Source organism: Enhydra lutris, unplaced genomic scaffold, assembly GCF_002288905.1.
Source record: "Enhydra lutris kenyoni isolate GAN:26980312 unplaced genomic scaffold, ASM228890v2 scaffoldscaffold3, whole genome shotgun sequence".
Lineage (NCBI taxonomy): Eukaryota > Metazoa > Chordata > Mammalia > Carnivora > Mustelidae > Enhydra > Enhydra lutris.
Window position 1 is genome coordinate 69,285,601 of NW_019154087.1, and position 13,510 is coordinate 69,299,110.

Sequence of the window (13,510 nt, forward strand, 5' to 3'; positions counted from 1 at the left end):
AGTTTTTCTCCAAACCTTTATAACTACCCTAATAGCACTTCACATTAAATTAACACCCAAAGCTTAAACTCCAGAATGGACAAAGGGATAATCATATACATTTTTCTATCTCTTTATTTTATTTTTATCTCACATCTCACATGAATCTACACTCATGCCAAGGACATTTTTCTCCGTTCTGATTGTGTGCTTTAAGAAACAAGTAGATGTTGCCATTCGCAAGATAAAACAATCACTTTTCCCTAACTCATGCTTGAATCCAATTCCTACCTGCCTATCATAGAGCATTTAAGATAATTCTCCAGTCACATAGTTTAAAAGTCTTATTGGAAAAAAAAAAAAAAAAAGCCAAAAGATTGTTTTTGAAATGATCACAGAGTTTCAGATTTGCAGCCGCCAATTAGCCACTGCTCTTTACGTCTCTCCCAGGAAGAGAAAGAAATGACTCCAATGACTTCACTTCTTTGCTCAGATTTAATATCCATGGATCTCGCTATCTCCTCTTTTAGAAGATTTTGGTCTTTTATTATAATGACTCACAATAGAGAAGGCAGTGACACCTGGGGTACATATGTTTTTCTAAGACATCGGAAACTCTTTCACTTGGGAAAGGACTGTGTAAGAAGTCTGCGCCTGGTCAGTTTTATATAGATATTTTTAAACAGGAGGATTAATGGCAATATAACACCTTTTCTTTTGGAGAGATTCTTTTGAAGAGCTGGAAAGATTAAGTGTGTAAGAAGAAACCTTGGATTTTTCAGATTTTGCTCAATCTATAGCAGTGTCCTTATTGTTTTCGGTGCAACTATGAACAGGAGAATGTGTAATAAAACCGCATGATTTGACAGATTTAGACAGCTGGCTCCCTTACCAGAAGTTCACATTTTGTTAATGTCACCCACGCTGAATAAGGGACGATTAGATGGTAAGGTCCATTTACAAAAATGGTTGTCAGGACATTTTTTTTTTTTTTTTTTAATTGTAAAACTTTCTGTGATGGAATTCAGTAAAAGGGCTATGAAGAGAAAGCAAGGGAGACAAAAGACTGCTATTAACCTCCAGATGCAGGCTACTGCAGGTTCAGGGCAAGATTTGTCACACTCTTGGGCCAATGAAGTGTTAGTGTGACTAGAAGGGACCACCCCTTTCCTGGGGTAAGAGGGCAATTTGGTCTCCATGCTCATTTAATCCGGAGACTTCTTTGAATAGACTGTCAATTGAATCTAAATTGTGCAAAATTATGCATGCACTTTTTAATGCAGGCTATTGTTCACTAAGCACTGAACCAAGGTTTCTCAACCCATTTCCATTCGGCATGAGGTCACTTGAAACTTAAGTAATCATATATGGAAGACAAGAGCAGTGTACTTAAACAACCTTTCTACATAAATGCTCAGTGTGCTTTAATTGCAAATCTCTCACCTTAAAACAATAGAGAAATACTAGTTACATGATTTTATTCTTTTTAATCGAGGCTCACATTCCTATAGGTAAGGAGCAGATTTGGAAAGTCAGCCTGTGCTGCATAATCTACGCTAGCGTACAATTTAGATTCTGGAAGAACAGATGTTTACAGGACAACTTAGAGCCGGTGTGCACATCATGAGAGATGTTTTCTCAGTAGTGCAAAGAGGCCTTATAATTTTGTTATGATCTGAATGTGGAGCGCTGGCCTCGAAAACCAGTAGGAAAAATGTCTATCAGACTTTCGCTGCTTTAAATTAGAACATGGCCTCTCTTTAAAAACCTGAACAGAACATTTACAAAAAATTATTCATACATTAACCAAAGAGGATTTTCATCGAGTTCTAAAGGAACATATACATTAAAACTCATATTTGGAGAGAATTATTGTTTAAAAAATTTGTACAAGTGACAGCTTACATAGCCAAGATTTGTTAAGAACAAGTGAGCTCTTCCCCAGTGAGTTTTGTTCAGTGGGAAATCTGCAACATTCTAATCACATATACACTGACAGTCTTGCTATGGTGAAAAGCGCTTTACATAAGTTTAATGCTGGAATTTTATAAGGATTGGCTGTTTTCTTGCTTTTTCATCCGTCGTTAATGATTACATGTTGGCACAAGGATACATGGCTAGATTAGATCCACAGCACATTAAAGACTGTTTGCTCACTCCCCTTCTTTCCAATTAAGTTGGTGAAAAATGTAACTTTAGTATTTTACAGGACAGGGCAAAGGTGTTTCATCTAGGTGATGTCTATATTATAAAAATAAAATAAAAAATATAAATAGGTAACACAAACCCAGTGCCTATTGTTAGATACAACATATAATAAAAGCAGACCTTTTAGGAAGATTGATTTTAGAATGTGCTGTTATGATTTAATTATAAAACACTTGAAAACAATCTTGAGATTAAACTAGAGTAACCAGATTTCTCAGCCAATAAGAAGGTAAGTGAGTAACATTCTATAACTGAATACACGGATACAAATGAAGATTACAATTTTATATCAAGTCTCCTGTTTGGAAATTCATCAGGGAGTTCTGAAACATTCTCTCACATTATAATCCTTTAATATAAAAATATTGCCTTTTTTTTATTAGATCCATCAGATTGCACAGTCATGTTTCAAAACTCCATTAAGTTGACTTTAGTTATTACAGACAGAAAATTCCTGGGAAGTCAAATAATCTCCTCTGGTGACATAAAAATTCCGTTATCAATTTACAATGGAATTTCTGTGTAAATTACTCCACACAAGGAAACATATATTTTTAAAACCCATCTCTTAGGCAACCACACGTATAGGGGTTGTGAGTGTGTGTGTGTGTGCGCCTAGGTGAACAAACGTGCCAACATACACACACAGGATCTGCCCATTTCTGGAAAATTATTTTTAAATTAATAAAAGAAAATGAAATCACAGGAAGTGTGTAGCGGGATAACAGTCTTTCTTTTTAATGACAGGATAAAAAATAAATGCCCATTGGAAAGGAATATTCAAACAGTCCCAGAAACTATACAATGTAACTTGTTAGATCCAGCAAATAAGATGTCATGTCAATGATCTGATCAAGAATACCTGCCCGGGTCACTCGGCGGAAGTTTCTGTCCACTTGTTCACACTGAGGACCAAGATATCCTTTTTTACAGAGGCACTTGTTTGGTCTAACACAGACACCTCCATGACGACATGCTGGCTCGCATTTTGCTGGGAGGGGGAAAAAAAAACCAACAAGCAATAAAATCACACTATCGTTCTGTATGTCAGAAACAGCACCAAGTAGGAGGCCAACAAGTATTTGATGAGTAGGGGAAGGGAGGAAGAGGAGGAGGTCGCCAGTACAGAATGATCCAAAAGATAATGAATACAAGAAGGAAAGCAGGTTATGCGGGGGCTAGAAGTCAGTAGAGAATGGAAGACATTTCCAGGAAAGCAGAGATCATGGGAAACAATTTCAATCCCTTGTGGAACTGACTCTGTTTAAAACGAGGATTTCAGCTCTTTCAAACCTCTGTTCCACTAGGGCATTTCCAACGGAGGGCCTTCCAAGTAACTCTATGTTCCCATGCCTCGGGGGCAGGATCTTAAAATGGGAAGGGCCAAGCCTGAAAAGGAGACCTAGCGGCTTCAGCATCTTCGGTGCAGTATAAAGGAACTGTCAGTTCTCAGGTTAGATGGGATCTCTTCCATGTGGATTGACTGCCCTGGATTCTTCTTTCTCTTGGCTCCCGGGGAGCGCATTCTATGGCTTCATCTCCGATTACACTTTCTAGCCCCTGCTTGGGACAGTGTGGTCAGCCAGGCAAGGATATTCATAGCAATCCTTTTCAGGGTTACTCTATACACAGGATCTCTTCGTATAAGGATTTTTACCACTACAATGGTAAATGCAGCAGACTTTGCACCTGAGTGACTCAGTCAGCTAAATGTCTGACTCCTGGTTTTGGCTCAGGTCATGGCTCCACGCTGGGTACGGAGGCTGCTGGAGATTCTCCCTTTCTCTCTGCCCCCGCCCCCCCACACCCCGCTTGCACACTCTCTCTCTAAAATAAATAAATAAATAAATAAACAAATAAATAAATAAATTCTCTTAAAAAAAAAAAGATCTACTGCTAAAATGAGATGCAGAGATGAAGTTGGTTGTGTATGTTAACTGTGTTTTACTGATGGCTAAATCTGGGATGTGCAGCAACTGTAGACAGAATTGAATTCCTTGAACATGTTTCTTTATACTTTTAGGGGACAAGGTTATTTTAACCTTTTCAAATGCATTAATCAAAACCCAGGGGTCTGAGGTGCCTGGGTGGCTCAGTGGGTTAAAAACCCAGGGGTCCGTGGCTGACAAATGAAAAGGAAAAAGCAAGAGAATAATTAGAGATTTTTTTTTTTTTTAATTTGTAGGAGATGAACTATGTTAGTGTATGAATAAAGCTCTTGCTTGGGTCAAAAACATCATGAACAGATTACTTTTATAAAATGGTTCTAGTTTATCATATATTCAAACTATTTAAACCAACTAGTAGAAAGATGAAAGTACTGAAACCAAACTTTATGTTATTTCAAAGAATGTCTGTTTTCATCTACAACACCTATTATTATTATTATCTATAATGGTATGTATAATGCCACCTATATTCAAAATAATTTGCTTACCCTTAGTTAAACATACTATTACCAGAAGGCACTCAGTAAATTTTTGTTATCTGCTAACTTGAGGTGACTTAAGAGGTTAGGCAAAATACAAAGTAAGAAGTACAACAGAATGAACACTGTATAAAAGAAGCAGAGAGAATAGGTATCGTCAGGCATTAAAGGGAGCAGAAGAAAGATATAGTATCAAGAATTAGAATATTTGTGCATTTGAACAGTGATTCTCATTTTTGGGTCAACTATGGAAAAAAAAGACAGAATGGGTCAATAAAAATAAATATTTGTTTTAACTGATGTAATTACTTAGAGCTTTAATTATGATAGCTCTCTCCTAGACATATAACCCTAGTATTAATCAACCCGGTAGGGTTATCCCTGCTGAAGCAATTTAAGCTTAAAATGTATACTGTATGTGTGACTTTAAATGTTGGCTACATTTTGTTAGATAATATATAGACAAGTTGTGGTTATAATTTTTGAAACAAGCGTATGTTTAGAATAAAGAAAAGACAACATTTAGGCATTAAAGATAATATAAAATATGAATTTGAACACATTTTCATTGGCAAGAGATACTTAAACATCTGAGATAGCAGAGATCAAGTTCTTTTGTAAGAAAATGCATATGCATTTAAAAAGGCACTTATCCTTATGGGAAACTTTTTCCAGTTTTACTGAGAAATAAATGGTAGGCATTGCTGTGTAAGTTTCAGGTACACAGCATGATGGTTTGGTTTACATATACTGTGAAATGATTCCCACAACAGATTCAGCTAACACCCATCATCTCATAGATAAAATAAAAGAAAATTTCTCCTGAAAATGCACTTTCAACATATACATCTTAAACTAGGTGTCTGAATTTATCTAATTTTCTTCACATCAAGCAGAATTTAAACATCGTTGCATGTAATTGAGGAAATCCCTGGTTAAAGGATAGAGTAACCCTGGGATAAATCTCTTTGGCTGTCTTTGAGCAGCTGCACACCTAGTTGATGGGTCACAAGGGAGTGGGAAAAAGAATTAAAAAATCTCATAATGTGCCTCTAGATAATTGCGTTTTCCCCTTTTATTTAATAACACCCACTGAAAAACCCTGTTTTTAGTGCACTGTAGCAAGAAAGCAAGCAGTAAAGTTAGGGAGGGCATTTATGGGGTGTCTGGAAAATGCTGGCACTTGGAGAGGGGCTTTGCAAACACTAGGTCATTGGCTGGTGTGAAATCTCAAACCTAGGACTGAGAGCCTGTACAGATGATTGAGTTGTGCTGTGTTCATTCTGTACCTTTTGAAAGGACTCAATTATTTAGAAGTCTTTTACGTTTACGATTAACTTAAAGTGAATTGTTTACAATAGGAACACGGGAAAGATTTCATTTGCAAGTTCAGAAACAGACTAAGCGTTATTATGATAAATGGATAAGTTTTGAACCATTGATCATTCTAGAAGAAATAGCTGATGTTAGGTTCTTGAGTTCCCAAGGACTGTCCAATGCCCGGTCTTTCCTGGGGACAGCAGAAACACTCACCAATTCTGCAGAAGTCCCCTTCCCATCCTGGGGTGCAGCAGCACTTGCCCGTTGGGGTACAGTAGCCGTTCCGACAGAGCCGGGAACACTCTGAAGTCAGTGTCTGCGCAGGTTGTACCGTGGCTTTGCATTCCTCAGGCATTAGAGGTCTGCATCAAAAGACAACATTTCCATGTGTATGTTGGTTGAAAATCAGTATTAGGATGAAACCCAGTGATTTTGTAGCTTGCAAAGAATTTCTTTTGCTTTCTAAGGAGACCTTTCTTTTAAGCGGCTCTTTTAAGCGGCTCAGAAAGATCAACAACTTTCTGAGAGTTGAAAATCCACCCCAGCAAAGCAAAATCTAACTGACCAGTTTTGAACCAGAGAATATATTAAATATTAAAAGGAACTTTATCGTGATCAAAATTCATTAAAACTGTAATTCTATCGATATTTTCCATTCAGTAGCTAAACATTTCTAGCAGTTAAAATTCTTAAAAAAGATATATCGATATTTTAAAACATTTTTCCCAGATCTATAAAAATTATTAGGAATAGTATCTGAGATAGTTTTGCTTGTTATTGGCATATTTGGAAATATCACAGAGCTGAAGGCATTCATCTAAATGAGCACTTGCAGCCTAAAAAAGCTTGGGAATCCATTTTTGTTTCATTTTACATTTCTCTTGAAATACCTGTCTCAGATTGATTTTTCTTGAAGGGGTATCTGTGTGTGTGTGTGTGTGTGCGTGTGTGTGTGTGTGTGTGTACTATTGACTCAAAATTTCAACCCTTTATGCAAAAAATAATCCACATATATATACATTTTTATATATACATATGAATATATATATATATATATATATATATATATACAGATATGTTTTGTAATCTATGAATAAAAAGAATGCTATCAACAAACAGAAACAAACATCGTATCTGCTAAGGAAAAAGTCATAGACTTTAACTGCTCTAGGACTTTAGAGATGCCTTCAGGAGATTTTTATGCTTCTTACTGTTTCCAACACAAGAGGTTGTCTTTCAAGCTGAGTGAGGCTGGAAGCATGGTCACAACCACTCATTACCTAATCTTGGAGAAACAACAGGCAGTGGTACTCCTCTATCAGTCACTGTGCCTGTGCCGCAGTGTGGTGAGAAGATTCTTTTCAGTACAGGAATGTAAACAAACGCTCATCACCGCTCAACTCACCACCATTAAGATGGCCAAGGCAGTTGGACTCCTTAAGCACCGTTAACAAAGAAGGTGATAATTATAGGTCAAAGCCACTAAAAGAAGTAAATGATATAGCCTTCGGAGATAAGCCAATAATTGGGCCCTGTAGACTCCAGTTTTCTTGAGATAGGTTATCTTGTTATGTCTTTCTGGCAATATAAAGTGATAATACTTTGGGGCCTGACTTCAGGCTGTTCCTACGATGACTCAAAATCGTATTCAAAATATATAGTGACTTCTTTAGGTCCTCTCTCCAATAAATGTCTAACTCTGTGTTGAAAGTACTGTTTGCAACTAATGTGACAATTCAGAAAACTCCCTTAAATCTATTCAACCTCTTTTGAAAATCTAGAAGTGGTCAATTTATGTGAAAGGTTGTCAAGGCATTCTATGGACTGCGTGTTATTTTCACTCAGACAACAATAATGAATAATTTCCATGTGTTCCCCAAGAGAGTCTTTTTGGGGGTAATGCGGAGGGTTAAGGTGGAAAAATAGTGAAATGGGTATGCCAAGGAAAGTGGAGGCATTAACTTCGCCTTCCTGTTTTGTTGCTCTGTGTTGTTGGCTCTAATTCTTCCTCAATAAAATTCTTACTTTGTGAAACCATGATGTCATTTTTGATCACCAGAAGAGCTGTTTATCAATAGCCATGAAGTTTCTTTGAGTCGATGACATTTATCCTCCGAGGCTGTGGCATTCAGTAAACAGGTATTTTACTGGTAACTGAAATTCTGTTTATGCAGTTTCTACTGATTACTCCCTCATTCACTGTCTTTCTGACTCGTTCAAAAAGAGATTCTAAACTAGGGTGTGTCAAAAATACATTACATTTTGGGGCACCTGAGTGGCTCAGTTGGTTAAGCATCCAACTCTTGGTTTCAGCTCAGGTCACGATCTTGGGGTCATGGGATTGAGCCCCGCATCAGAGGTTCATACTCAGCAGGTGATCTGCTGGAGATTTCCTCTCCCTCTATACAACCCCACATGCTTGCTCTCTCCCTCTCTAAAATAAATAAATCTTTAAAATATATATGCTTATATATAAAATATGTATATTTATATATATTACATATGATATACATGATACGTATTTTTATATATATCATATCATGCTATATATGATGCAAAATATGCAGGCACGCAGCTCAGACACTACTTGACAATATGGTTTATGTCTGAGCGGATGAATTTAAAGAGGAGAGGACATCATTTAGTGCAAGAATGTAAATTACCTGTTAAACAACCACCACCAGAAGATGTTGCCCATCTGAGGCAAAGTGTAGGGACACTGATTTGCGTGCACCAGGGAAAGGAATGAGGATGTGACAAATCAGGACCCAATATTGAAGTAAAGTTCTTCAGGAGAGGGCAACTGCCTCTTGTTTCCCTGCTGATCCTCCAGTTCAATGCTTTGACTGTTTTTCATCAAACATTCAAATATGTGGAAACTCAGATGGCGGGGGGTGGGGGGGTTAAGTTGTTTTTTGCCTAAGATTTAGTAAATGCTTATCTAGCTGTGGATATAATTATTTCATACTTGGGTCTGTTTAGTTTATATAAAACTATGTGGCTATCATATAAGAACGTGATTCCCTTAAGATTTTATTTAAATACCCAGAAAATAATCTTTTTTTTCTTTAATGAAGTGGCCAACTACCATTCCTCACTTAGCATGTTAAAGAAATCCTCTCCTTCTCTTTAAACTTATTCTACTGGGAATCCATTAATGGAAAATTTTCATGAAGAACAGTCCCGTCCCCCTTTTTAAAAGTAGGTTTTATTTATTTATTTTTAAAGATTTTATTTATTTATTTGACAGAGATCACAAGTAGGCAGAGAGGCAGGCAGTGGTGGGGGGGCGGTGGGCGGCGGCGGAGTTCCCTGCTTAGCAGAGAGCCTGATGTGGGGCTTGATCCCAGGACCCTGAGATCACAACCTGAGCCAAAGGCAGAGGCTTAACCCACTGAGCCACCCAGGTGCCCCCAATTAGGTTTTTATTTTTATCATGGGGCTTGAATTCATTACCCTGAGATCAAGAGGCCCACACTTTATTGACTGAGCCAGACAGGTGCTCCAAGGACAACCCATCTCTCATAGAATGTCACTTTTCTTAATGATTGTATTTCCCTTTCTCCTTTCCCATCGCCATTGAAATGAAAGCTTTCTGAAGGCAAAAGGGACATATTCAATCCTCCTGAAGACTAGTCAGTCACTCACTCAGGCAAGTACTATGATCTTTATGGGGTAAGACTAACAAAATAGGGTTCCAACCCTCATGGAGACACCAGGGAGCAGACAGACATTCGAACACAAAAGTCTAATGCAGTGTAGCCTTTGTTACGATGTAGGTGCATGTGAAGTAACACAAGAATACAGACAAGGAAGCAATTAGTTTAGGATTGAAAGATGTTTTACAAGATGACATTTAAACCACCTAAGTATTTTATCTCCTTCAACTACTTATATTCAGAAGAGCTAGAAAACATATAATGTTTTTTATTTATTATTTATTTATTATTAATTATAGAAAACATATAAATGTTAATTGAATGCATATAGTAGGACTATGTTTCCCTCTCTTCTCCTGTGTCCCTCCAGGCCCTAAGAAAATGTGTAGAATATGGAACTTAAAAGGCTATTGAATGAATGAATACATAAGGATATGGAATTTTAAGAGAGTGCTTGTTTCTTTTCTGTGCTGCTGAGTAAAGATATTAGGAATACATGGACTATTTAGGGGAATGATATCATTAAAATCTAGCTGTTATACTTCTATATCATAAAACTAAAAACACTTGCTATATTTCTGTCGCCTAAATTAAGTCAAGTCTTACAAAATTTTTCTAAGGCATAGTTAAATTCATTTTCAGTGAAACATTTTTACCTTAATCATAGTCATAGTAAATAAACAACCAACAAAGAAGTAAGCATGATATGAAGATAAGATTGTCTTCTCCTCCAACTGGGAATCACGCCAATGTATTAAAATTCATTTTTCTGGTTATGTATTTGATAAAGTCTAACAAAGAGTTTTGGTTATCCCAACCATCCTCCTCCACTCACTCTCTGTTCTAGTGACATTTCTTCCTTCCACTGAAAAGAACAGAAAGTTACAATGAGGAGAACAGAAAAGGGAATAAAAGAAGTAAATGTGAACTTTTACGGTCTCACCTTGAAATAGACCATCATATGTGTACATAATTACTACATATACACAACTACACGGCATCGAAGCAAAAATCTAGAGTATGGGGCGCCTGGGTGGCTCAGTGGGTTAAAGCCTCTGCCTTCAGCTCAGGTCATGATCCCAGGGTCCTGGGATCGAGCCCCACATCGGGCTCTCTGCTCAGCAGGGAGCCTGCTTTCCTTCCTCTCTCTGCCTGCCTCTCTGCCTACTTGTGATCTCTGTCTCTGTCAAATAAATAAATAAAATCTTTAAAAAAAAAATCTAGAGTATGTATTTATGTATACATATGTACATATAATATACATATACACATATAGTGATAGGTTACCTCATTCTTCATTCTTATTTTTATTGGACTGGAAAGTTGGGTGTTTTAATGTAGGTGTACTAAAATTGCTTAAATAGTTTTGTTCTTCTTTTAAACAATCACTTTCTTAACTTTCGGATTCTTATCTCTACTGAATAAAGTCGAAGATATCTTTTAAAGTAGAAAATTTAACTAAAAGGTTATTGATGTTTGTAATAAGTAATATATCAAATAGTAAGTAATAAGTAATATATCAAACCCATTTGTTGATAATTATCTCTATAGTCTTCAAACCTAATTTAAATCAGAAAAATACACTTTACAATCTTGACACTTGACGATGAAACAATAAGGACTAGTACCAAGAAATTGTCCAATATTCTTTAATACATAAAGCATTGCTTCTGGAAATAGAAACCCACTCTGTCTGGGTTTGAGTAGAAGCATAAAGGTTGAAATACTTTCTCGAAATAAAGGAGAAGTTGAGAAGCATAAGTGATTTGTAACATATCCTACATGATGACTTGTGACTAGCTAAAGCCAACAATGAACGTCTCCAGGTAGTGAGATTATAGATGGTTTTAATTTTATAATATTTAATTTGACAAATAAATAAACAAATCAATAAGTGAGAAGTCCTCTGTGTACCTGGATGGCAGCACAGGGATAATCCTGAGTCTGAGTAGGCCTGCTTTTCAGATTGAGTACGTTAGAAATCTGTCTATTGAGTTTTCCACAAAAAGTGAAGAGACTCATTCTGAAATTTTTGTTAGGGGCCTAGATTTTAAATTCACGTCACTGTCAAACAAGGTAATAAATTGTACTAATACTCACTTGTAAAATCCTGACTCATTAGAGGTTTCAGAAGAAGTAATCATTCTAAAGCTTCTCTTAGTCAGCCATCTGCTTAAGGGAGGAAGGTGATGTAAGAACTGTCTTATTCTTGGGCACCTGGGTGTCTCAGTTAGTTAAGCATCTGCTGTCAGCTCAGGTCATGATCCCAGGATTCTGGGGTCAAGCACCAGGTTGGGCTCCCTGCTCAGCTGGGAGTCTGCTTCTCCCTACCCACCTCCCCCGCCCCACCCTGCCGCTATGCCTGTACAGGCTCTCTCTCTGTCTCTCAAATGAATAAATTTTAAAAAGCTTAAAAAAAAAACAAACCCAAACTGTCTTATTCTTTAATCCATATTCACATTGAGACACCTGGAAAAATGTTCCTTTGCTACTGCAACCTTTGCAAAACTAGTTTTCTTGAATGCTTTTTCCTATTCTCATGTGAAAGGGAAAAGTGATAAGTCTAAATCCTTATTATCCAAAGCATGGTACCAGACCAAAAGAACCAGCATCACATAGGAATTTCCTAGAAATATAGAGGCTCAGGCCCCTCCCTAGACTTACTGAGTCTACACTCTCCCCAGTTTGTCACGTGATTCCCATATATATTCAAGTTTGAGAGGCACTATTCTAAGTCAAGGCCACTTCCCAGCCAGTAGGAATCGATATGGCCACGAATTAGTGTGGCCAGGGGCTTCCAGGGAGAGAATGCTTTGAAACTGTATGCTTGGATGAAGTCTTCACTCCCGCATAGGCAGGCAGGCTGGCTTTGGAAGCCACCACGGATTCTCTGGTTTAATGGGTTTCCTTTCTGTGAGCATTTTGATATGCAGCGATAATCCTAACCACTCCTCCTTTCACAGTACTCAGCGTGCTCTTTTACCTAGAAAGGGGTAAGGGAGTGGAGACTTCTCCTGATGGGATAGATTTTTCTGTCCCACTTGTCTAGCCTGGGGCATAGGCGTAGCCCTATCTTCGTAGAATGGCCTGGTCATCTCTCACTTACTCATTTCAATGCTTTTCTCCAAGGTCAATACATAAATTGATTTTTTTCTTTAGTCTGAATGTTCACTAAATTCTTCTTGTTCACATTAACATTTAACTTTTCAGAGTCGGTTTATCCACAAGGAGTAGAAGTTACGATATTACTGGATTTACAGCCTATTTTGGGACCATACATAGCCATTTTGTGCCAACTAGTGAAATAATACAGGATACAAATTCCATTTGGCTGCAAGGAATCTTATACATTCATTCAAGGATATAATACAATCATATCCAGGTAAAAGAACAGAGAAAATGGAATCATTTCTGCATAACCATGCAATATTGGTCTCATTGGGACTTTGTGGCAGTATAGATGGCAATACTCGTTTTCTAACAGGATTTTTCAAGTACCATTTGAGGTACTCTTTTAAAAATTATTTTTTTATTTAAGTAATCGCTATACCCAAAGTGGGGCTTGAACCCACGACCCCAAGATCAAGAGTTGCATACTCTTTGGACTGAGCCAGGCAAGTGCCCCCTATTTGAGGAAGTCTAAAGGAATACTGTTCTTGACATTATATCACAGGTAGGCTGCAGAAATATCCTTTTAAAAAAATATTTATTTATTCATTTGAGAAAGAGGGAGAGGGAGCGTAAGCAAGCAAGTGGGGGACAGGCAGAGGAAGAGAATTTCCCAGCAGACTTCCCGCTGAGCTTGGAGCCCCATGAGGGGCTTGATTTCACAACCCATGAGATCATGACCTGAGCTGAAACCAAGAGTCAGACAGACGCTTAACTGACTGAGCCACCCAGGCGCCCCAGAAATATC

General features: G+C 37.5%; 1 protein-coding gene across 1 annotated transcript in view; it reads right to left on the reverse strand.

Annotated features, from left to right (window-relative positions):
- Window positions 1-2,230: 2,230 nt before the first annotated feature.
- Window positions 2,231-13,510, reverse strand: part of LOC111156387 (hedgehog interacting protein) — a 90,008-nt gene continuing 78,728 nt past the window's right edge. The window contains exons 12-13 of the mRNA XM_022517234.1: window positions 6,149-6,297; window positions 2,231-3,178 (exon numbers count right to left, since the gene is read on the reverse strand). Of these exons, the coding sequence (XP_022372942.1) occupies window positions 2,985-3,178; window positions 6,149-6,297 (343 nt within the window). The 3' untranslated portion in view covers window positions 2,231-2,984. The remainder of the gene's footprint in view (window positions 3,179-6,148; window positions 6,298-13,510) is intronic.